This window comes from Stegodyphus dumicola, chromosome 5, assembly GCF_044657685.1.
Source record: "Stegodyphus dumicola isolate Sdum_Otavi_A_Nest chromosome 5, ASM4465768v1".
NCBI classification, from domain to species: Eukaryota; Metazoa; Arthropoda; class Arachnida; order Araneae; family Eresidae; genus Stegodyphus; species Stegodyphus dumicola.
This window is the reverse complement of record NC_140772.1, coordinates 104,291,953-104,316,259: the sequence shown is the minus strand read 5'-3', so window position 1 is coordinate 104,316,259 and position 24,307 is coordinate 104,291,953. Positions and strand designations below refer to the sequence as shown.

The window sequence follows — 24,307 nt, the reverse complement described above, 5'->3', positions numbered from 1 at the left end:
AATTCATGTCATATGACTCTTACATAATTTGATGTTGTAAAAGGAACTAAAACTCAAACAGCCAATAGTAATTTTATAGCAGTATTAACTATCAAATACGAGTAAAAATGCATCGAGAACCAAAATTAACTCGGTCTGAATTAAGATTTCACCCTTAACATAACGTATTTGCTTTTTACGCTTTGGCCTAGCTGGATTGCAGTCTGTCTGCTCCTTGTTTCTTACTACACATTTATCAAAAATGTTAATTTTTGGAATAGGCATAAATAATGTGCCAACTTGTTTGTGGTTGCAAGATATTCGCTGAAAGAAAAGTTGAATTAAATCTACCTCGACTGCCAAATTTCTTATTCATTGTGGATTGGAGTTTCAACATCTCTAAGACGTCAAAATTCTTGCTGTTCATTAAGGATTCAGCTGCTTGTATTCGACTACAGAATCTATTTTATATATATATATATATATATATATATATATATATATATATATATATATATATATATATATATACACATATCATTTCATTTGATGGTTGCGAATCATTACTTTGACTGTATATATATTATTGATTTCATTATAAATATATACATATAGTATCTCACTGCATATATTTGTATTTCAGTTCATTAATTGGGAAATTAAACAATTGTATTTAATCACATCAGCTTGTTTAACAATTTGATACCTAATGAGAAATGTATTGCCAAAGGATGGTACTTTCTAGCATCTGCTTAAATTTTAAGTTACCTACAATGCACTAAACCAAATTAAAAAACAAAATTAGAAGAAACCCAAATTTTCAGGAAAAGAAACATTATTAACAAGCAAGCAAAAAGAATACGGGACTTGCAAATTAGAAACTTAACATAGAGTTCAAATTTAGCATACTTGCTATCCCCTTAAGGCTCGCTTACCACTGATAGTAACACCCTACAGTTTATTATGACACGCATACACATAGATGTTTTGCGTGGAAGAAAGGATGAATCCTAGAATATAATGTAGTGAAGAAATAATAATGGCTAATCTTTGGAATATGGTAACAGGTCGTTTGGCGACATTTTGGTAAGGCGATAAAGGTTACTAGCTAGGACTTTAGCAGTGTACATGGATAAAGTCAAGAGTGTGCGCAATGCCATTTTTGTGCAATTCTGGGATGTTTTTTTTAAGTAAAAATAGGTCGACGTGTACATGGATGATACCATGTATGTGCAATTCTTAAAAACGCGGCAAGCAGTTTGCGATTCTGCGCTGTCTCCGAATTTCGCACCTAATCTTCGTCATGATTAAGCATTTTTGTTCCATAAAACTTCTAGTATAAGAGTAATTTGGCTAGCAGATTATTAGAAAAAATGTTGAGTTAAAAAAAAAGCCTTTACTTCGTGAAAACAAAATGGAGTCCAAAACAAAACTAGCAGATTGCTGTAGCAGGGTTGGTCGCCAAATTTTCGCCAAAAAATCGCCAAGTTACCATAATCCAAAGATTAACCATAGCAATATATAAACACTGTGTCGACCCCTTATTACAATACTTTGAATGTTACCTGTATCTCTCAAAAGATAAATGAAACATGAAGATAACATATAATAAACTTAATAATACCCAAAATACAATAAATTATATTGTAACAAAACGAATTTTAAAAAATTTACAAGTCTCAACAAATACCAATTCTCAACGCACAGTTCGGAAATTAAGGAAATATCTCATAGCGTATAATGTTTTATTCCGTATCTCACTTTTAGTGCTATATAATCTTCCGCAGATTCTATATAAATAAAATCTATAATATAATGGGTATTTATACTATATGTAGTTCTTGATGTAAAAAAGATCAACTTTCGTACTGTAAAAATTCCATCTATGTGAATAAGTATGAATATACTCATATACACATAATTATACTAAATAACTAATTTAATGAAACTAAATTCCTATAGAAAAATGGGGAAAGTGTAGAATCGCCCACTGGTTGGAGTGTTTTTGAGAATTGCACATACTCGGTATCCATGTACACATCGATGTATTTTCACCTAAAAAAACATTCCAGAATTGCACAAAAATGTCATTGCGCACTCCTCTGACTTTATCCAGGTACACATCGACCTATTTTCACTTAAAAAGTCAAAGGAAAATTGACAAAAATCCAATTCTTTTTACTTTAGTAAAAAGTACCAAATAAATAAGTAGGCGATTATGCACTTTACCCGAAAAAATATATAAAAATACCATTTACCTATATATATTAATAATTTATTATTACACAAGGTTTTTCATATATCATCTCAAAGGAACATAAATTTAATTAAAGCGATGCATTATTGGAATAAATTTAGTCAGTGTTTTAGGTGTAAGTTATTTAGATTTCTATTGAAGAAAGAATACTTTAGAAAATGTATAGAAATATTATTTTGAACCATAAAAATTCTAAAGAGTAAAATTTAAAGTACTGAAAAGGTAGCTAATGTTTTTGACAGTAGATTATATAATATAAAAATACCTCATGCTGAGCAGTTTCTGAAATTACAATGCCAAATGAAATTTATATAGTGCAGTATTTAGCAATAATAACTTTTTGTAAACAAATGTAGCTATATTCGCTTAATTGTAATGACAGTAATTTTAACTGCATTTGTATAAGGCTGTACAGAAGACTTATTTATATGGGTTTTCATCCGCAGAGAGCAACCGGATTCTCTGTGGAAGTGCTTCCGAAAATAATGTTTAAATATTACTCTAACTATACTTGAAAGCAATGCTATAACAGTGCCCTTATAAGACTCATGATCCGAAAAGCTTTGGTCTCGTAAAAACTTTCAATTACTTCTGCAAAATTCATACCCACGTAAAAATTACTACACCGAAGTCAATTGATTATACAGCAAAACGTTCCTAAAACAATCAACTCCACAATTCAAGATAATGGCAGTTTCCTGTAGCCTGACAAAACTATGAGTGATTTTTTAAGTCCTGTTATTTAATTATTGTCCTGACAAATGTGCCATTACCAGAGGTGGTCATTTAAGAAAATAACCACTATATGAGGTTTCAACTTAATGTAATTTTTTTCAAATAAATAATTCACTTTTTATACTCCCAAAACTAGTACATTTAATATTACATAAATCTTATTCACAAATCTATTTCTATTTCAAAAGCAATTTATGAAAAACACATTTGAAATTTTCTTCATCAAACAAATAATAATGAAAATTAAAGTATGCATAAAAATGATTATATGTGTTTTAACAAAATAGCACAAAATATTTAATGTAAAAATGTGGTTCTAGTCTCATACTTGTGAAGAAAAATAGACCAAAAAGAAAAAACAATGTAAGCTAATATGATCATCTAAATTTTCACATAATTTTAGTAGTGGAAAAAAGATTTCTTAAGCTTGTATGTCTTGTCTACCCCATTCAATACTTTTTTGCTCGCGAAATATAATTAGTACATTTTTTAAAACGTAAAAAAGTATTCTTTTTGCTCGGCCACATCACATTAGTCGAAAAATTGAAAATTGAATCATGCAAGATCATTTTTATGTAAGGTATGCTCAAATTTATTAGTACATAATATTCAAATGATAAAGCATCTACATGAACAAGCTTTAAAAAAGTATTTCTAAACTGTAATCAAAAAAATTAATTTTCCAAAATACAATTTCAGTAGAATGCAAAAACTATATTTCTGCATCTGATCACTGAACCAAATTATCAAGTCTGAAATTATCATTTTTCAGTCTTTAAGCACATTGTTTTTCAGGATAAAAGTAAAATTGGAAAATCAATTTCACGCTCAGAAACTCCATTTCACAATTAGTCAGTTATCAGCAACGTTCTCTCAAACATTAGACACGATTACACGTGCATGGCTTTAGTGGTATATTCATAGTCAGTGCTGGTATTTTATTATTTATTATTAATTTCTAAACAGTAAAACGTAGTAAAATTTGTAATACAGTAAAGCATAGTAAATAATATATTGCATTACTACAACCACGAAGAAAATAACACCACCATCGCACAACAATAACTTGGGCGGCGCCATATTGCTTGTTTGGGAAACTTCTAAGAGTGGGGGAGGGAGGGGGAATATTTTTCTTCACGTCAGCGTTAACAGAGAGAAAGGTTTTGCGATTGTGAATGAACTTGTTTGCGTTAAAGAGATGTTGGTTGATAGTGGTGTTTATTTGTAATATCAGAAATGTAAGTGCTTATGTGTGTGTATTCAGAGAACCAACTCGTAGCAAAAACCACCTCCCTAAGACGACCGCCTCTGAAAGAGACCAGTATTTCTGAAAACATAAGTATACTTTGGCATTGAATATTCCCTCTGTAAGGCGACCATTCACAAAGAAAATTCTGCTAGTGTGGCTGGTCGCCTTAGAGATATTCATTCCGTATATACAATCTCCCTAAGACGACCGCCTCTAAAAGACAACCGTATCTCTGAGAACGTGAGTATATATTGGTATTTAGCATCACCTCTCTAAGGCGACCACTTTCAAAGGTGAATTTTATTTGCGGCTGGTCGCCTTAGAGAGACCTCGTTGTGTGTGGTGTATATGATTACTGTTATTGTTTCCGAAAAACAATTTTTAAATCAAATAAATAAGCATATTTAGTAAAAACCCTCTCTAAAACGACCACCTGCGTTTCCAGGTTACTCTGATGGTCTTAAAGAGATCATATTTTCATTTTGTTAATTTTATTGTTTACAAGAAGTCTATTAACGTCAGATAAAAAAATAGCATAAACCCATATAAGCTAACAGAAGATTTATTATTATATTGATACCAGTAAGAAAACCAGTAAAAGTCAATATAAACCTATAAAAACCAGTACAAAGTTCTGCCATTGATGTTGGTTGTATGGGTGTCAAGTGATACCAGTAAGAAAAACCCACAGAGATCAATAGAAACCAGTAAAAGTCAGTAGAGACCATCAAAAATTCTATAGGTACCAGTAGAAAGTTTTACTGGTTTCTATGGGTCATTTTGAAACCAGTAAGAAAAACCCACAGAGACCAACAGAAACCAGTAAAAGTCGATAAAAACCCATAAAATCTTATGGGTACCCATAAAAAGTTTTACTGGTTTCTATGGGGCATTTTTAGCAGGGTTCCTATTTTGATTTGCGGGAGCTATAAATACATTTCAAATATCTAAAACCAGATGAAACAAATTATTTCTCATCAATTCTAGAAATGAAGTGCTATTACTTTTTCACTAAGCCAAAGGCAAAAATTCGCGTCCTAGTAAAATAGGAATTAGTTGCTAATTCATGAAGTGTTACAATTTCCATTAACTTCCATATTATAAAAGTACGTTGCTCATTAACTAACAATAGGAATCATTTAAAAATTAAGTGTACTTCTTAGTAATCTTTTACAAGCGTTCTTAAAGTTTATGGTTTCATTGCATTAAAAATATCTGATGTGGACTTCCATGAATTCCTAGTACCGCCTATTAAATTATAAACATCTTTTGCTGCACTTCATTCGCACTTATACCCTCGAATTTCATTTAAAAATATATTTTTATTCAATCAGTCCTTACTTCTCACTTCAATTCCACTTCGCGGCAAGGCAAAAGTACATAAAAACTCCATTAAAAATTGTAAAACAAAGAAAAACTTAAAGCACCAAATACAGCTAAAAAAGCAATTTTTACAATTAAAATTAGCATTTCTACACTAGAACATGCAATTCAGCTAGTGGGTAAGAAGACAAAACTTTCGGTGCGCAAAATTGAAAGCTAACTTATGGTATGTATCACAGGGCAAAAAGACACAGAATTTGGTGCACTAACTGAATTCATTATTCTACTAAAATCTTCAAATGTAAACAATGTTGCACCTTGAAATTAATATTTCAAATTTAAATATGCAGTTGAAATTTTCATATCATGTCAAGAAAGATTTTTCTCATTTTACAATTGACACTTGATCCGCGATTGCCTTCCTGCCTGTAATAATACACCTAAGAAAGCAAAGAATAATGTGACGCATAGATATTAAAATTTAGATCAAAGAATATCATTAGAAATTATAAATGAAAGAAAACTGCACACATTTGTATCATTAAAAATGGCTTAATATACTACATACGGGCAATTAAAAATGCATTCATTACTATGAACGTCCTCTTTTTCAAACTGTATTTTCTGTGCCTTCTTTCAAGCGCAACGAAGTATCATAGATCAAACTTTTCTCACTAAAAACTAGTTTAGTATGTCAACTACATTGGATTGCTTTTGAAACACAGTGAAAAGATGATACACCATCGTTCAATTACGAAACCCAAACCAAAGGATATTTATTTATTTAAATTAGAATTCTTTAATTTTAAAACTTTTAAATCAACAATTGAAATTTAATTAATTTCTTCTTGTCGTTGGTAGGTGGTTACTCTTCTGACACACTTATTTTTTATGACATGTCTCATTGGAAGGCAGTTTTTGGATCCTTCTCAGGGTTACAAAGGTCACGATATAGATCTATATTTCCCAGTTTACACGTTTCTACAGTTCTTCTTCTTCCTAGGCTGGTTAAAAGTGAGTAGTAATTTTTGTTAGTTGCATTAATAAACATTAGAAATTTGTTTTCAAAAGTAAGCAAATAAATTTCAATCATTCTAAAATCAACTAAAAGTAATTTTTCTGATGCATTTCTAATCAACTTATAGGTGGCTGAACAACTCATTAATCCTTTTGGTGAGGATGATGATGATTTTGAGACAAACTGGTTCATCGACAGGAATATGCAGGTAATAAAAATGACAATATTTTAGCAGCTTCAGCTTTTTACAATCATCTTGCTTTTGTTAATTGATTCAAAAGATCTAATTTTTGCTTTTAAAGATGAAAGATTTCTTTTCGTTAAGTCCTTTTTAAAAGACGTGTTGAATAAGACTGTTATCTCAACAATCTTTAAAATATAGACCTGTATTGTTAACATAAAAACTTGAATCTAAGAGTACACAGGAAATACGTTCCAAAAAGAATTTATGTTTTGAAACAAGAGACCAAGAAAAATGTGCCGTGCCCTGCCCGGGACTCGAAGCATGGACCTCTCTAATACACATCGAGTATGCTTCCAGTTGCACCACGAAGGCATAGGAAAAGAAGGAAGAAAATACTTTGTGAAGGAAATATTTTTTTCTTAATATTTTTTTCTGTCATTGCTCACCCTCCCTTTGTCTTTTTTAAACATGGAAAGATATATTCATTTTGAGAGGAAACTGGAGTTTAGAAAAAACGAGAAAATGTTGCTACTGCACATAACATAAATGAGCTTTATAACCCAGTTTATAAGAGCAAATTCCTTATCAGCTAAAAATCATAGCCTTTGAAGAAAGATATATTTCTCAATAATATTCGTATGTTTTTATGCATGAAGTATAATAAAGCTTAATAATATTTATACTTTTTATAGCAATCAGTTGCATGCGATTTCAAAAGCCCTTATTTTTTACCTTGTATGTGAGTGTAAAAATTAGCGAACAGAGGTGGAATCATCGGGCTGAACTGAAACTTTTATGGTAGAGCTAAATGGTACTCATGATCGCAAAAACAGAATAGCCGGACAGTTACGATGGGACCTGAGGTGAGCAGTTTGATTATCTCTAACAGAGTATAGTATGGCATCAAGCTGGATGCAGTTCAGTCAGGCATGAAATCAAATACATTTTGCCTTGCAGCAGCAAAGGTAATATTTGTTGGGCGCTGTGTTCCAAATTCCGGATACTGTGGCATGGAGGCAGAAGGCAAATTTAACTGATCTCTTGCATATTTGATAAGAAGCAAGCCCAGAGAGCGGGTAAGTCATGAGCGTATCTGGATATTACGTAAGCAGTTCTGGAACATCTGAGCCATATGTGATCAGTTATTACCATGATGGAATGTAGCACACTAAGTCTCGGGTAATGACAAGAATGACAGCCTTAGGATTTCATCTACATACCATAGAGTCATCCATACTCCATGTGGTGATAGTAGGGGGTTTCCAGGTGCATAATCTTATTGGTTATGTGTGCCGAACACATGTTAGAAATACTCCACATATCACTATTACAAGTGAAATATTATGCCTTATGATGAAGAGAAAGCAGAGCATAGTATCACTATTACAGAGGACTGTTTTCATAGATTGTGGCTGTCTAGATCAGAATGCATGCAAGGGAGCAGAGTTCGCTTAATAGCGACAATGGAACTGGTCGTACACCAAAGGACCTCCACCACAAAAGAATGATCATGTATCCCCAAAAGGGCCGACACTCATCCCTAAACATCTCATATCACCACTCAATCCGGGAAAACCCCAGAGCGGGATGGACTTGATAACGGCATTTTCAGAGTTATGCATAACACACATCCGGTATTATGTTTCTCCTACATACAGGCATGCTGAAGAATTCGCCACTTTCCAGAGGGTTCAAAAATTGCAGAAGTTACCCTCTTCCTAAAGAGAAATAAACATCTAAACGAGGTCGTCTCTGCCTGCCTCCAGCCACGGGGAAAATCCTCAAAAGAGTAATACTTAAAAAACCGAATTTTTACATCATACTAATTAACTCATAAGTACTAGGAAATATGGCTTTGTATCAGGGAAGTCAGTGTATCACGCACTGTATCACCATCGAAACACGGTACTTAGAAACAAACAGAATAAACTGTATACTGTTGTCATCAACATAAACATTAATGATGTCTTTGATTCGTTGTAGTGGCATGATGTTTTGAAATATCTCAAGATACTGCCCTAAAACTTTATACAATTTTAATCTACAACTACCTGAGTGAAAGACGAATTCAAGCTACAATGGTCGAAGGCGTCCGCATGCAAAATGTGACGAAGCTGTCCGTAGGGCTCATGCCTAGGTCCACTTCTGTGGAACTTGGGGACCTAGCAGACACGGAATGCTGATTAGTCCAGGTAAACGGCAAGAGCATACCCCGTGTGTAAACCTTCATGGCAGAAATATACAATTTGTGAGACATTTCCAATACCTGGGTGTGATTAAAAACGACAGATTCTCTCCCTCATATCAAGGATCTCAAAAATATCCTGCATAAACTGTCTAACACAATGCATGAAACAGCAGCTCGTAGCTGGGACGTCTCTTCGAAGATGCTCAAGGCAGGGTATATCCTCATTGCTGAGAGCATATCACTTCATGGCGTCTCTATATGAGGCATCAATGTTACGAGTAACATGCAACAAGCACTGAATTCGGCACAAAGACCATTTCTTCTTGGCATCTGCAGAGGATTCCAAACCTCTCCAACAACATCATTAAATGTACTGGCAGGACTCCTGCCCCTGCTGTTGGTAGTACAGAGTGAGAATGCCATGGTGAGAACAATTAGACTGAAACAAGACTTTACTATTTGGAAGAAGACATATATATCCTCGAACTACAAGAATCATGCGGCCCACCCTCCTTGTTAGTCTGCTGACTTTGATATAGAAGCAAGCTGTAATCCTCCACTCGACATTACAATCGACAGCTGTCTATACTGTTTCCAAAGGAAAGTTCGAGACCAGCAGTGCCTGGCGCGCAATGGATGGTGACCTCGTCCGAAGCATTCCAATAACTCAAGAGTTTTAGGGAAAACTTATAGCCTTATAAGCAGCTCTGGACTTTATAGTGAGCAATGAAAAGTGCAAAGTAATATATACAGATTCAATGTCAAGATGGCAGGCCCGCAGTAGACATTCCATAGTCAAAGTATACACCGTGCTGTTAGCAGCTCACTCTGTACATATATTAATTTATCAATGTATTTTTAATGTATAATAATTATCTGCTTTAATTATGCTTCCTATTATCAATAATACATTTTGTATTGTTCTGAATATTTACTCGTAGTTAAACTTTATGTCTAATTATTCATTTTTGTACTAAGGATATACTTTACATGGTTGCATTCGTACTAAAATTTTGAACTGAACACAATATGTACGTAAATTTTTTATTTGTAATTGCTATTAGTCTATAATATGAATATGTGAGTCTGCAATATTTCTAGTATAACTTTCCATTAGTATTTAATAATGTAAACGCATCATGTATACAAGCACAGTTTTATTAATCTAATTTGTAATTTGTCTGTCTAAATCGGAGTTTTTATCAATCCATACTCTTACTTGCATCGATTAGTAAATCAGGAATGAAATTTTGAGCTATTTTAAATAGAGATGATGTGATCATCAATATTTTGCTGTTTCAGTTTATTTTTAATTTCAGGTTTATCAAAGAAACATAACACATAAGTGTTCTATATCGACTTGAAGAAATGTTGCTAAATTTCTGTTCAGAGTTCTGCAGAATTAAGAACTTGTTCAGAATTTTTATTAATTAAATTACTTCTTTATTAATTTAACCTAAACTACTATACATTTCTCCTCAGGTGTGCTATGCCATAGTGGACGAAATGTACGGAAAAGTGGCGAAATTTGACAAGGATCCCCACTGGGGCACATACTCATTGGATTTACCTTATACGGAAGCCGCACTTGTCCACAAAATACCTAATTACAAAGGCTCAACAATGAACATAGTGTAAGTTTTTTTTTTTTTTTTAATATTAGAGCTAACATTATCCTGACTGAAAAATATAAAATATTTGAAATCGTGGCTGCAAGCTTTTCCCTCTTAAACATAAATTTTAAAGACGTACTGTTAATTACAAAATTGCTAAAAATACGATAGATTAATACTGCTTGAAGTCTTGAGAAAGGAAAATTTTATAATACAATAATGAGTTTGTAGGGTTGCTATTGTAACTGGAAATTAAAGTCCTGCATACCCTACTAGATGGAAAGCAAATTATCGCTACATCTTAAATATTCACAAAGTACTGATGAAGGTTTAAAATACTTTTTGAATTTAGTCTTAAATTGAACTTGCAGGCACAACCTGTGCTATGAACGAAACCATCACTTGTGGCTGTTTAACTTAACAGTAACAGAGAATTAAATACACATGTTGATAACATAGTCTAAGACTATACATGCAATAAAATATGCTAGTTATTTTACTCACCGACTATCGAGAATGCTAAAGCAGGAATATTAATTTGAAGCAGAACTGCAAGAATAGTAAAAGCTAGACGCGATTGCCAAAATATCTTTCAAATTTGAGACTCAAACCTTTCAGCTTGTATAAGCTAAAGTTAATTTGCATTCTGGTGAGGAAAACGGAAAGAAGAAGTTATACTAAAGATAAAAACCATAATAACTGCATAATTAACATCATATACGTGCTAAAAAAATCTTCGATATCTTTAGTTGCAAAAATTATTTGACTTGAAGATGTTCAGGATAAATAACTTTTTTCTATCTACTATGGATCAAATGTAAGATTTTTGCGAAAGAATTAAAACTGCAACTCTAAACAACAGTTGTTTTGGCTATCTTGTTTAAAGTAGGAGTTCATTGAAAATATTGGCTAAAAATACAAGTACCTTTTCAAATTTTGCATTTCAAAGCATGGAAATCATTATCTTTCTGCTGAATGGAGAAGACTTATGAGAACATAAATTTTTCTCATAAGTCTATTTGACGTAAGGGAACCAAATAAAGTTTTATTTCTACAACCTTTTTCACCTAATACTGTTAGAACTGTTTTCATAAAGCTGTCAACTTAACACAATGTTATTGACAATTTGGAAGTTTTCTAGTTGGAAAGAATGTATTTAGAATCAATTTTTGAGAACATGAATTCTGTAGCCATTATTTAAAATATTCTTTCTATGCAAAAGCTAAATATATACGTAAATTTAAAAATAAAAGTTGAGTAAATACGTACCTGAGATAATCTTTTAAATTGGAGGATTGTTAAATGTCATTCAAATCATTAATTATGAATTTAATATTTTGTTAGAAGCAAATCAACAGCGTACATTACGTTCTCCATTAGATATATTAACATCATCCGTTTCTGTCCTAAACGATAAAGAATCTAGTTGATAAAATTGCATTTCATTGTCTTTTAGATAACAGGGCAGAGTCAAAGTGCAAATGTTCCTAAAATTTTGCCATTAAAACATGTCTTTTTAACACCACTGTGTGTTTGAAAAGAACGGGCAAAATCATGCATTTTTGCAATTGTCGTAAAGATGCTACTGACGATGCAATAATTAGCATTTGACTTCATAACTTTATGGTGGTGATATTTTTGGTAAGTGGAAGATGTTGGAAACTGATGAAATAAATATTGAAAGTAGAACAAAAAAGCATATTCATTCAAATGATGTACTATACTTGCTGGAAAGTCTAGTACATAATATAGATTGTTATTATTATTTTACTGAATTACTATTTTAAATTTAAAATATTACATAATTCTTTTAATTTTATTTTTTTAGCTGTATTACTGGTTTAATAAAAATTTACTAGACTACGTTGAAATGCTAAAAACAAAAATTGAAACCACAAAAATCTACTTATAAAAATTAAAGCCTGACAATAGCCTTATAATGAAAATCTGGATGACATGACAATGAAAATACCTTACAATGAAGATGCAAATGTATTGCCATGCAAATTCCTGCGAGATATCTCTCTTAAAATTTATGCAGATGAATCGTCTTTGCAAAATATTCAGACGATTAGCACGCGGGATATAAACTTGCAAACAACGTGAGACGCTGTGTATGTGTATGGGGGGGGGAGGTAGCCCCACACTGGGTTGTTGCAACCACAATACGTGAGGTTTTGTAAAATGGAGATAAGGTAATGCCTTTAAGACATTAACATGGTTCAGTATCAGAAAACCGACGAGTCATGGGACGGAGGATACTTCGTGTTAGACCTGAGAATGGTTGTTCCTCTAACCACATCACTGAAGAATAGCAGGTGTGACCAATTTTTTTTTAAGATTTGTATACAGTGCACCCAAGAAGGAAATGTGCAGCGCTGTAGGGATACATTGCAAACAGAATATCAGAGTGCACTAAACGTTGCATGCGATGGCACACCTTGCATGAATCCAGTCCATAACTGCAGATATTTTACGAAACGTATAGAATTTTGTCCGCTGCTTCTTATCGATGTGGACAGTTTTATGGTTATTGGTCGATTCAAGTTTGGTATGGGCATCCTTCACAAAGGCTTCCATTAACAACTAGCCATCATAGTGAGCACTTGCAGTGGTATCGTAGAGCAGCTAATGGGGCAAAATAGCAGGCAGTAATGAATCTCGCTTCTAGCTCAATAATGATCGGTATATCAGGATGTCGTGACTATGCATGCCTTGGGCGTATGTCTCTGCCATTTTCCAGCGACACACCACTTCTCATCGTTTAATAATAGTTTGGGGTGCATTAGTGCTTTTAACTCTTCTGGGCATTAAAGGCATATTAAAACGACAGCTTCACAGATGAAGCTGTTGACATGCTTCATCCCCGTCTACTTTCATATCTATCATATCATATCATATCGTATCTTTCTATCAGATCTTCATGGCATCTCAAACGTCATTTTTCGACAAGATAACGTCCTGCCTGTTCGGCTCATTCTGAATTCATTGCAAATGCTTCCTTTGCCAGCCTGATCCCCTGATCTTTTGCCAGTTGACCATTTGTGCGATATGATTGGACGTCCGTTGAATACCTCCCTTTATCTACAAAAAAATCGTAAACTCTGGAATCGCATCAATAACTCATGGTCAGCTCAATATATAACAGGACCTGATTCAGATTCTTTGTGGGTTCGATACAACGGCGTGTTCGAGAATGTATTACTCGAGGTAGGGTTGCAAAATCTTAGTGAACATCTAAGTATATCTAAGTATATTATGATCTACATCTAAGTATATTATGATTATACAGCTTTGAAACTTTTTTCATTTGTTAATTGCTTAATTATGTCAAGTGCTAATTTATGTGTATAAAGTTTTGATCAATTTTCAATCTTCTTTCATGATAGGTCATTCTGTATGTCAGGCAGTGTATAAAATGTTCTACGAGGTGCTTAAATCAATATACAGATCTATTCGATTATAATACAATGCTGAGACTCAAACATTCTCATTTTGTTATGAGCGGATAGCTGTAGAAAATTTCAGCTTTTAATCTGCTCAAATTGCTACGAGTTTGACATAGCTTTAGCTTTTCGTTTCGAAATTTGCAGGCCTTCAGATTAATGATCCAAATCCTATTTCTGTCACTTAACTGAACTTCATATAATAATATATTTCAGACTTTATATCACAAATATTTAAGTTAGAAGTTGGAATTAACAGGTTAGAAGCTGGAATTTTCTACACTTTATATTACAAATATTTAAGTGTTCACAGATACGACAAATAAAATTCTATATGCAAAGCAAACGTTCATACTTGCATCGAGTTATAAGTAAACTAATCAGTAAAGTTCTCATTATTAGAGATGTGAGTTGCTATTTAATAATTATTATTTAAATGTTAATTTTTGTAAGCGTATGCAAAGAGTTATCAAAGTGTAGCATGTCTTGAAAGGAAAGTCCACCAAAATCAAATACTCTTTGCACAAGAGTAGAAAGTGCCCAAGAATCAACTATTTTTTATTTGTGAAGGTTTTCCAGAATACCGGAAAAATATCAGCGTATAATTTTTACCACTTGCATATAATTACCAGAAAAATCATACTCGTTGCTTTTTTGTACTTTGTTATCATAATATTGACATATTTTCATGTAAGCAACCCTTTTTCTACCCACTATTCGCATAAATTTTCGAAACGCTTAACGCCTTTTTCGACAATAGTGCTGCTTCATTGTTCAGCTGTCTTTCAGTATAGTTTTTTTAAATATGGGCGTTTGATAAATTACAAATGAATTTCATGGAACTGAAAGTCATTAACATATAATAACATTTAAAAGCTGCACCTTGATCATCTTTCTACAGTAAATGCTTTGCCCTATTTTAGTCCGTCGAACTCAGTCTTAAGACTTCTTAGTAGGACGTTTTAAAGTAAACCTTCAGACCCGTCTTCATAATTTTGCTTATACAGAATTTTAACTAATTTCGACTAAGAGAAGTTTCTTGTTACTAAATAATAACGTAAAACATTAAAATTTACGCTCATATTTCTCAGTTATTAAACCCTCAGACGACAATGGTTAATTCACCTTTGGACGCAACTTAGTTTCATTCATCTCATTTCAAAATGCAGAGTAGTTGTATCATGGTTTATCTAACGCTTATTTGCTGATTTAAATTAACCATTTTTTGTATTTATTTTTTAATCATTTAGTATATATAAAACATTACTGTTAAGAATATTTCCAACCAATAGGTTCATGTAAATGTTATCTGGGATTATCCTGTACTTTATCTGTACGTTTACACAATCGTTACTTGTGGCCCAAAGGTTTTTGTTCAAAAGTGGGATAAAAGCGTGGGCAAATAGCCTTTGTGCGCTTTGTCTTGTTTTAATAACTAAATCATTACTTTTGTCTATTAATTTGAACTTCACACATTTTAAAAGAAAAAAAAACTCCCATAACATTCGCGCAAGGAATTCGAAAAGTAAGTTACAATTGTCGCGATCACCGTACAGAAATAACGACAATGACACAAACATAGAACGAAGTTGATGTTTCTACTTTCTTAGTGAATAATTTCATAGCAATGTTGTTGTGAAGTGCATCGTAACACGCGAGCAATGTAATACACAAACATACTACTGAATCAGCAAAAATGACCATTAGCATCGATCACAAAAGGCGTTGCATTTTTAGTCAACGAAATGATCATAGCAGTCAAACAGTGACCATTCTAGAAATTAAACATGAGTTAGATTTGGTCAGGAAAATAATATGTCAACGATGAGTAGCGACAGATAGTAATACTACGATGGCTGCATCCTCAAGAAAGAAATATATGTCATCAGAGAATTAAATATCGCATTGCAGTGTGCCATTCAATAAAATTTTCTTTATCCGCAATAATTAAAATACTTTTCGAATTCCTAAGTGTATATCATTATATTATGCAAAAATAAAACGTTTTTATTTTTTTATTTTTCATGTTATTCAGAATGGACTACTTGATTCAAAAAGTCTTATGAGGGATGCCCCCTCCCCGAAAAAAAAGTTTCAGAACTTGCAGAAGAAAGGTTGAGTGCAAGTGCTATGTTTTCTCTTCTAAATGCATGTGTTTGAACTAATATACAAAGAATAATGTTGCCAAGTGTTTGATGTAAACAGAGGAACCAATATTAATAGCAAAATATTGTCTCTTGTTAAAAGTTTGAGATACATTAAACGGAAATAAGAGTGTTTCGTCTTGAAACTTGTTTCATACATTTAAATTTACTGAATCCTGGAAGTAAAAATAGTGAAAGTAACACATTTGTGTAAACAAAATTCTGATCTGATTGAGTAAATGATGAATATGGGATTTTATTTAAGAAAGTAAATAAAAAATATGGGTTTTTATTTCTGAAATGACAGACGCGTCTCCTTAAAAATGCAAGAAAAGAGCATAGATGTAAAACTATGTTCAAGTAAATCTTGGATGAATTATGCGAATATTATACAAAGAGAGAGGAGTTCAAGCCAAATCTCTGCTTTGAAATTAAATCGTAGTGACACAACTATCCATAATATAATATAGCAGCTATCGCTTGAAGTCTTCTGAGAATATCTCATCATGAAAATATGAAGACTGAAAAAAAAGTCATAACAGTTGGTTCCATTTTTTTTTCTGATATGATAATCTAACATTTCTGGCACTTAGCTTATCTCGAATAAGCCATCATCATAATTCCTCGGTAGCTGGAACTGGCTGATACCGATATATGATCATGATCTAAATATTGACATGTTCGGATTGTTTCATTTCTCTGTCGTCTTGATTATAACTGACGTTTGCTAAATATTCTAAGGAAAAATTGTTATACGGTAATTATCAATCTTGTCAATCAAAATATGTTCAATGATTTTGTTTCCTGTGTGACACCCTAGGGTTTCCAGTTATTTCCAATTGTTTAACTACTGGTGACACTTATTACTATATCATAGTCAAAATCAATACATATTAAGTAAAAAATAATAAAAATAAACTCAAATATTGAAATTTTTTGGATTGTGATTCTTGTGTTTAAACTTAAAAATAAATTTCTGCATTTAAAAATTTCCTTCATTTGGGCCAAATATTTTGTCTTTTTATTAATTAAAATTTCGCATAAATCAAAATAAACTGGTATCAAAGTTTTCAGATCTAAGAAAAGATTATTTACTCAGTGAATCGAAATTTATGTTAGAGAGAAGTAAAGCATACATTCTTAATCTTTGAAATTTCGATTTGTGATAAAAGCGTAGATGGCTTTTAGTCTTCTTTCAAGGATCATTAATTATTTTTAAGAACTTAAATGAAATAATTTTTAAGCTTCCAAATTTAACAGTACATAAATAGAGAGAATGAATTTCTAGGATAACATATGATTTAATCTCACAGTCAGCAGTTTGAGGGGGGTTGAATTAGATATTTTCTGGAAGTTAGTTTTAGCTTGGGGGAAAAAAATCATGGGTTTTAAATTAGGTAACATTTATTACAAGGACAACTAAGTTGCAATAGTTGTTGAAGCATAAAACATCAAAAATCCACAACATTTAATAAAACATAATAATTTAAAAATATATGATCTTAGTTTTTTTTTAATCTCAAGGGTTGATCTGATAATTTTCATAATAACTTTAAAGAATGGTGCTATCTACAACACTATTTTTGATTCGTTACATAAAAATCGATTAAGATATTTTTAGCGAAACAACATGCAATATTAATTCCATTTCCGCATTTTTAGCTTTTGTTAAAACCAGGATCGCATGCGTTGGCTTTCAATGATTAATTTCAAATTTCCATTAATGTTATGAAAAATATGTGATATGGACGCCACACGACTTCCTTGTACGGCTTACTACACACATGTCCATAAATTAAGGATAATGCAAAATCATTCAAAGGAAGAGTTAGAAGCAAAACAAATTTGACTTATTTGTAAAGCTTATTTATTAAACAAAAGGTAAAGAGCAAAAAAAGATGCTAAATGTTTGATATTATTAAAAAAATTAGCGATTATTTCTCCCTGGAGAAAATTACAAAAAAAAAACCTATTTACAAAAAACCAATATTACATGGTTGCATTATGGTGATTGTTAATACATTGTATGTCTCCCAGACGATGCAATACAGTCCGCACAACGCCTAGGCATGCTGAGTATCAAATTATCGATCTGATCTTGGGGGATATTACACCACTCAAAAAGCAATGCTCTCCGAAGTTCCGGTAGACATGTAGGTGGACGGGCTGCAACTCATCGGCCAAGCATGTCCCACGCGTGCTGTACTGGATTTAAGTCCGGTGAGAACGCTGGGCAGTCCATACGGGTGATATCCTCCGATTGAAGGCATTCGCTTACGATGTTTGCACGGTGAGGACGGGCGTTGTCATCCATAAACACAAATTGTGCGCCCATAGCGCTCCGAAACAAACGTACATGTTGTTCCAGAATGCCGTCCCGATAGATTTGGCTAGTCATGGTTCCAATTTGAACATGCAGGTCAGTTCTGGAACCCAGAATAATTCCACCCCAAACGAGCACTCCTGCACCACCATAACGGTGTCGTTCAATGATGTTTTCTTGGTGGTAATGGGTACCTGGAGATCTCCGTATAAAAGTCCGGCGAGAAACAGACTGCAAGCTAAACCTGGACTCGTCGGAAAACATCACACAAGCCCACTGTTGCGGTGTCCACAATGCATGCTCTCTACTCCAGGCTAACCGCAGGTGACAGTGAGTTGCAGTAAGTGGAACGCATCTGACAGGTCTACGAGCATATAGACCAATCTGCCCTAAGCGTCTGTACACGGTCTGCCTTGAAATTGTCGTACCAGTGGCTGAAGAGAGCTGCCGAGACAGGTCTGAGGCTGTGCTCCGTCTGTTTCTTTTGGCAGTAACTGCCAAATACCGGTCCTCATTCGGCGTTGTAACTCTGGGGCGACCTGTGCTGTAACGTCTACTCACATTACTATCATCTTGGAATTGTTGCCACCGCCTGGAGATGACACTCTGGGCAATTCCAAGTTCGTCTGATACTTCCAGCTGGATACGCCCACATTCCAGACGGCACGTAATTCTACCACGTAAAAAATCATCCAAATGCGTCCTTTGTGTCATAACTATTCGGTTATTGCACTGAAATGCTTATAAAGCGCCTGCGAACAATTTTACTGCTTTGCCTGTATTCCTTATATTTGCATATGATTCTTGAAGATGTGTGTAGCGATTTTACAGGTGATATATTTATTTTAGAGTTCGATTTCCGCGTGACTCCGAATTATCCTTAATTTATGGACATGAGTGTAAATTATACATATTTTTGCAGCACTTCATTTAAGCATATTTCCTTGAATTTCATTAGAGATATATTTCTAATTCTATCAGTCCAGTTCTTACATCGCAGCAAGCAAAAAATACTTAAAAATTCAATTTCATGAAAAAAATTATAAAATACAGAAAATCTAAAACAGCAAATACATTTAAAAACAGTTAAAAAATTCTTACGGTTCAAATTAGCGTTTCTGAGCTAAAACAAGCGACTCGGCCATCGGGCAGGAAAACAAAATTTTCGATGAACAAAACTGAAAGTAAACTTTTGGTCAAAAGGTCATTGAAGCTGGTGCACAAACTTACTTAATTCACTATTTTGCTAAAAGTTTCAAATGTGAACAAATGACTGCCTCGTTAGCGGCACTTTGACATTGCTGATCGTTCCACAACTACTGGATGCAAATTAAATAAAAGCATAAAAACCTTAACCGGAATATAAGAACAACATAATTCAATCACTTTTAAAGCAAAAAATGCGCATTTTACCGTAACAACATATAAGAATAAAAAACGACTCAAAGAGCGGGGTAACAGAGTGTCTCTTTCTCTTTATATATATATATATATATATATATATAATTATGGTATGGGGAAAAGTGCAGAATGGCCCACTGCTTGGCGCGTTTTTAAGAATTGCAATTATTCGGTATCCATGTACACATCGACCTATTTTCACTTAAAACAAACATCCCAGAATTGCACGAAAAGGGCATTGCGCACTCCCTTGACTCATTGGCACTCATTGACCCTTGACTCCATGTACACATTGGCATATTTTCACTTCAAATAAGTGGGCGATTCTGCACTTTAGCCTAATTAACTGCCCGTTTGGTGAGGCCGATTTCAACGAAAAAGGTAGATGCATAGCTACATATTATAGCATTCCCATATATACAATTTCAACGTTCTACGGTTACTCGTTTTTGAGTTATGCGAGATACATTCATACGTATGTACGTACGTATAAACAGCATGAAAAAAATCTCTTGTGAATCCATTTTAAATCCACCTCACAATCCGTTTTGGGAAAAGAATTGTTTGTTCTGTCTATACATAGAGATGTCACACAACAGTATCATTTAAATGGAATCTAGAGCGGTCAAAATGAATATTTTCGTTGAAATATGATACCCGAAATTTTTCGAAACTACAGTACTTCCTTTACTTCATACAAGGAAGTAAAAAGTAATTTTAGTTTAATGCACTAAATTAACTTCTATTTCTTTAATTTTTGCATTATCATAATTAAATGTTTATCTTATGTGTAAGTAACTTTCTTGTTTTTAAAATATGCATGTAATCTGGAGCAAAAAAGATAAAGTGCGTACAAACATTTAATCTTTACGATAATAAAAAAATTAACTGCAAGGCGAAACTGCTTTTAAAATAGCTTTCAAAATGTGATAAGTAAAGCATCGAACATCTCAGACGTAATTTACGTGCTCGGCTGATCATGGAGCAAAGGACGAATTGTTTATCCCGAGCTTTTAATGCTAATGATAACTGCTGATCGCAGAGAGGAAAGTACTTGTTTACAATTGAAATACCTAGAAAATATCTTACTAAAATAATACAACATAATCGGTTTATGTCGTATTATTTACCAATATTTGTCACTATCTTGAAAATCTATCTTTACCTATCTTCTACCTAAATTTTAATAATGCGTCTTAACATAACTACGGTGTGACCTAAAAATAATACGGACAATATAAATAATTTAAAATTCTTTCGCTTAATTAGGATTTTATCACGAATGAAAAGGTTTTAAAATAAAATGGTCATGTAAACTCCCTTACTGAGAACTATTTTTCCGCTTTGCCATTAATAGTCATATCACTTTTCAGAGTGCCAGCAACTCTATCATCTCAAATTAGTTTAAACGAGCAACTGTCAGTTGCAATTTTACATTAAGAAACGTTAATTTGAGGTTCAGAGGATTGCAGGACTGAATATACCTTAATATACCTTGAATTTATATGGTCGTAAACCGATGACTTAAAGAATGAATGAAATATGATTAGCCTTTCAGTTAATGATCATTCCTCATATGATACTATTTCGGAAAAATATGATAAATTTAAATTTTTATGCCGTGTTTATTGAATAAAATACCAGGCAGTATCTTTACCCTTCTAAAGATTTTTAAGAAAGAGTCAGAGGAACGCCGAAAAAGTTATCAAAACCATGCAACTTTACAAGAACATTTTTGTTCTCAGAAGTCGTGGAAAAATTAAATTAGAAAGGCTTAAAATTTTGATTTTTGGCCTGTCTACAAATGGAAACTTGAGCAAATCTTTCAGGATAAATGTTTATTTGATATTAAATGTCCCTTCAAGAAGCCCGTTGGGGAGTTAGAAATGTGGCTACGCGTTTGAAGTATATACTAAGATAAATGCTAAATAGTTATATTAAATTTGAAGTTTCTTCATTTCAAATGACAGTCACATGCCCGAGCTTTTAATCACTATTCAAGATGGTGCTCAATATTGAGCGGCAAGTTAAATTATAATCAAACCGAAGAACGAATTCCCACAATCACCTCTTGAATGCAGCATCACGAAGGATTTTTGCTTCCAGGAATTCTATATACTTAGGTTACATGATTAAGCTCCTCATTCCTTCCTCCTTTTGATTAGTTGATCTACCCACAGCACAGAGGCAAAAGCAATTTTTCCTTATCATTGAAAAAGTTGCAGATAAAAATTTACCGTTCAGATTGATTCAGGGAGAATGCTTTTCTAGGAAACATTGCCTGCTGCATTTTGCGTTCGACAGTATGGTACCAACATTACAGCACAACGTGAGCGATTGCACACCATAATGATCATGAGGCCCTGCTACTCGATACTCTTGATTATAATGCAACATTGCTGCCATCGACAACACAACAGTATAAAAAAGGCTGTTTACAAGGTCCCACAGCCAGAAAAAAAATCTCCTGAAAGGATTCACAGCAGTAACATTGGTAAATATTGGGGAAGTTCAAATGATGAACAGTTTGAGGAAACAAATGGTGTCTGGCCGGTATCATTGTGGAATATTCTTTGATTTGAAGATTTGAATTTACAATAACTTTGTCACATTTTTCGTAATCATAATTATTATTATCACACGACGTCGTAAAACATATTGGCATCTTTTTGATTCTCTGTGTACATTCTAGAAATTAACATGCTTTATTCTCTTTAAGATATCTAGAAAAACTCATTATTTTTAAGACTTTTTTCCTTCTCCTGCACACTGTTTTTTCAATGCCACGCAACCAAGGTTGTCGGAGCTCTAAGTGTTCTTCATTTGACTCTCTAGCCGTTTATTCGGCCAGCTGTGTAAAATAATTATTATGTTTAAGCTTCAGTAAAAACTGAAAAGAAGGAAAAGGTTTGAAAGCGTTTCATTTTTTAAGGCATAAAAACATCTTGTTCTGCTGCAATTAAATACAGATAATGAAAACATATCAACCTATTTCTTTCCTTCTGATCCCTGAAGTATATTTATATTATTTCTTGCAAGTCACTCTGTTCTTCAAGATATATCAGTAATACTGATATTAGTTCTAAAATCTGTTTCCTTTTTCCCCATTTTATTTTTGTTGAAGGTTGTGTGATAGGAGAGAAAAACATTCGTTCCTTAGCAATCATCAAATGCATTTTTCTGCTGCATAATTCCTTTTTCCTCTCTACTATGCAAAGCAAACTGGCGAATATTTCTCGAACAATAGCCAAAACGATCAAGAAAGGAGGTAAATGATAATGTCATAAGATATAGGATAGATTGGACAGGATTAAAAATAATGAATACTGAAGAATTTCTCTAGAAATTATGAGCACGATTTCAACTGAGCAACATAATTATATCTAAAGGCTTTCTATTACGATATAACCCCTCCAAGAAAGATTTGTGTTTTAAAAAATTGTAAAAAGGAATAGAAGTTATTTAAGAAATAGATTCCGTATGAATTACATACCACGTGGCGTTTGAAAATCGTTTATAAATTTAAAAGAAATCCATAAATATTATTAACTAAAGTAATCATAAATTAAATGCATTTTTATTTAAGTAATCAGATTAAAACGTATCATTAAAAATAGCTGTTATTGCTTTTAAACTGCTTAGTTTGTTTATCAATAACAGATTAAATATGAAAGTGAATTTGAAAGGGCTCTTCTATTTTCCTTTAACTAAATGGCAACACACTGACGAAAGGAAAATAAAAATGTTTTAGTTCGAGAAGTAACAACATAGAGATTTTAAAGCGCCAAGTTTAATCAAAATTTCATTAAATTCGCATAAAATATGAAATAAATAAAAATCTAATTCGAAATTAAAAATTTAAAATATATAATGACTTAAATATATATGAATGAACGCAACCGATCTAATTTCATGGAACCAGTTAGTAAGTAATAATAACAGAAATGACGAATTGGGTTTATTTTTTTAAATTTCTTAATGTATTAATCAGTAATAGATGGGTTGAATTTGAAAGAAAATTTAAATATCTTACGTTTTGAGAAATAACAGCATGCTACCATGTGGAATATATGTTCAAATGACTGAGTTTATTGTTTAAATTCGAAAGACAAATATCTTACGCCTTGTCGAATGACAACACATTTCTTTTCAAATCGTGGAGTTTTCTGTTTAAATTTCAAATATAAACAGCTTACTTGCTGTCGAGTGGCAACACACTGCAACTTAAATCGCTAAGTTTTTTAATCAGAATTCCATTAAATTCGTACAGAACATCAAAATTCAGGCCTCGAAGACTACGTTTGTTCAAAATTTGGTGGCTCTGGGTACCGTAGTTTTATTACAGTACAAGGATCACACATACACACAGATTTTTCATTACTTTTTTTTTCTTCTTTAAAGTTGGAGATTTTTCCAACTGGAACCATGAGTCTGCTAAGAGATAGTT

The 24,307-nt window shown here is 32.9% G+C and overlaps 1 protein-coding gene across 4 annotated transcripts in view; it reads left to right on the top strand.

Moving 5' to 3' along the window:
• LOC118187681 (bestrophin-3-like) overlaps positions 1–24,307 on the top strand; it is a 127,786-nt gene that overhangs the window by 59,643 nt on the left and 43,836 nt on the right. For all 4 annotated transcript variants that reach the window (XM_085816938.1, XM_085816937.1, XM_085816940.1 and 1 more), the window contains 3 exons: positions 6,405–6,557; positions 6,689–6,769; positions 10,416–10,567. In XM_085816938.1, coding sequence (XP_085673064.1) covers positions 6,405–6,557; positions 6,689–6,769; positions 10,416–10,567 — 386 coding nt within the window. The remainder of the gene's footprint in view (positions 1–6,404; positions 6,558–6,688; positions 6,770–10,415; positions 10,568–24,307) is intronic.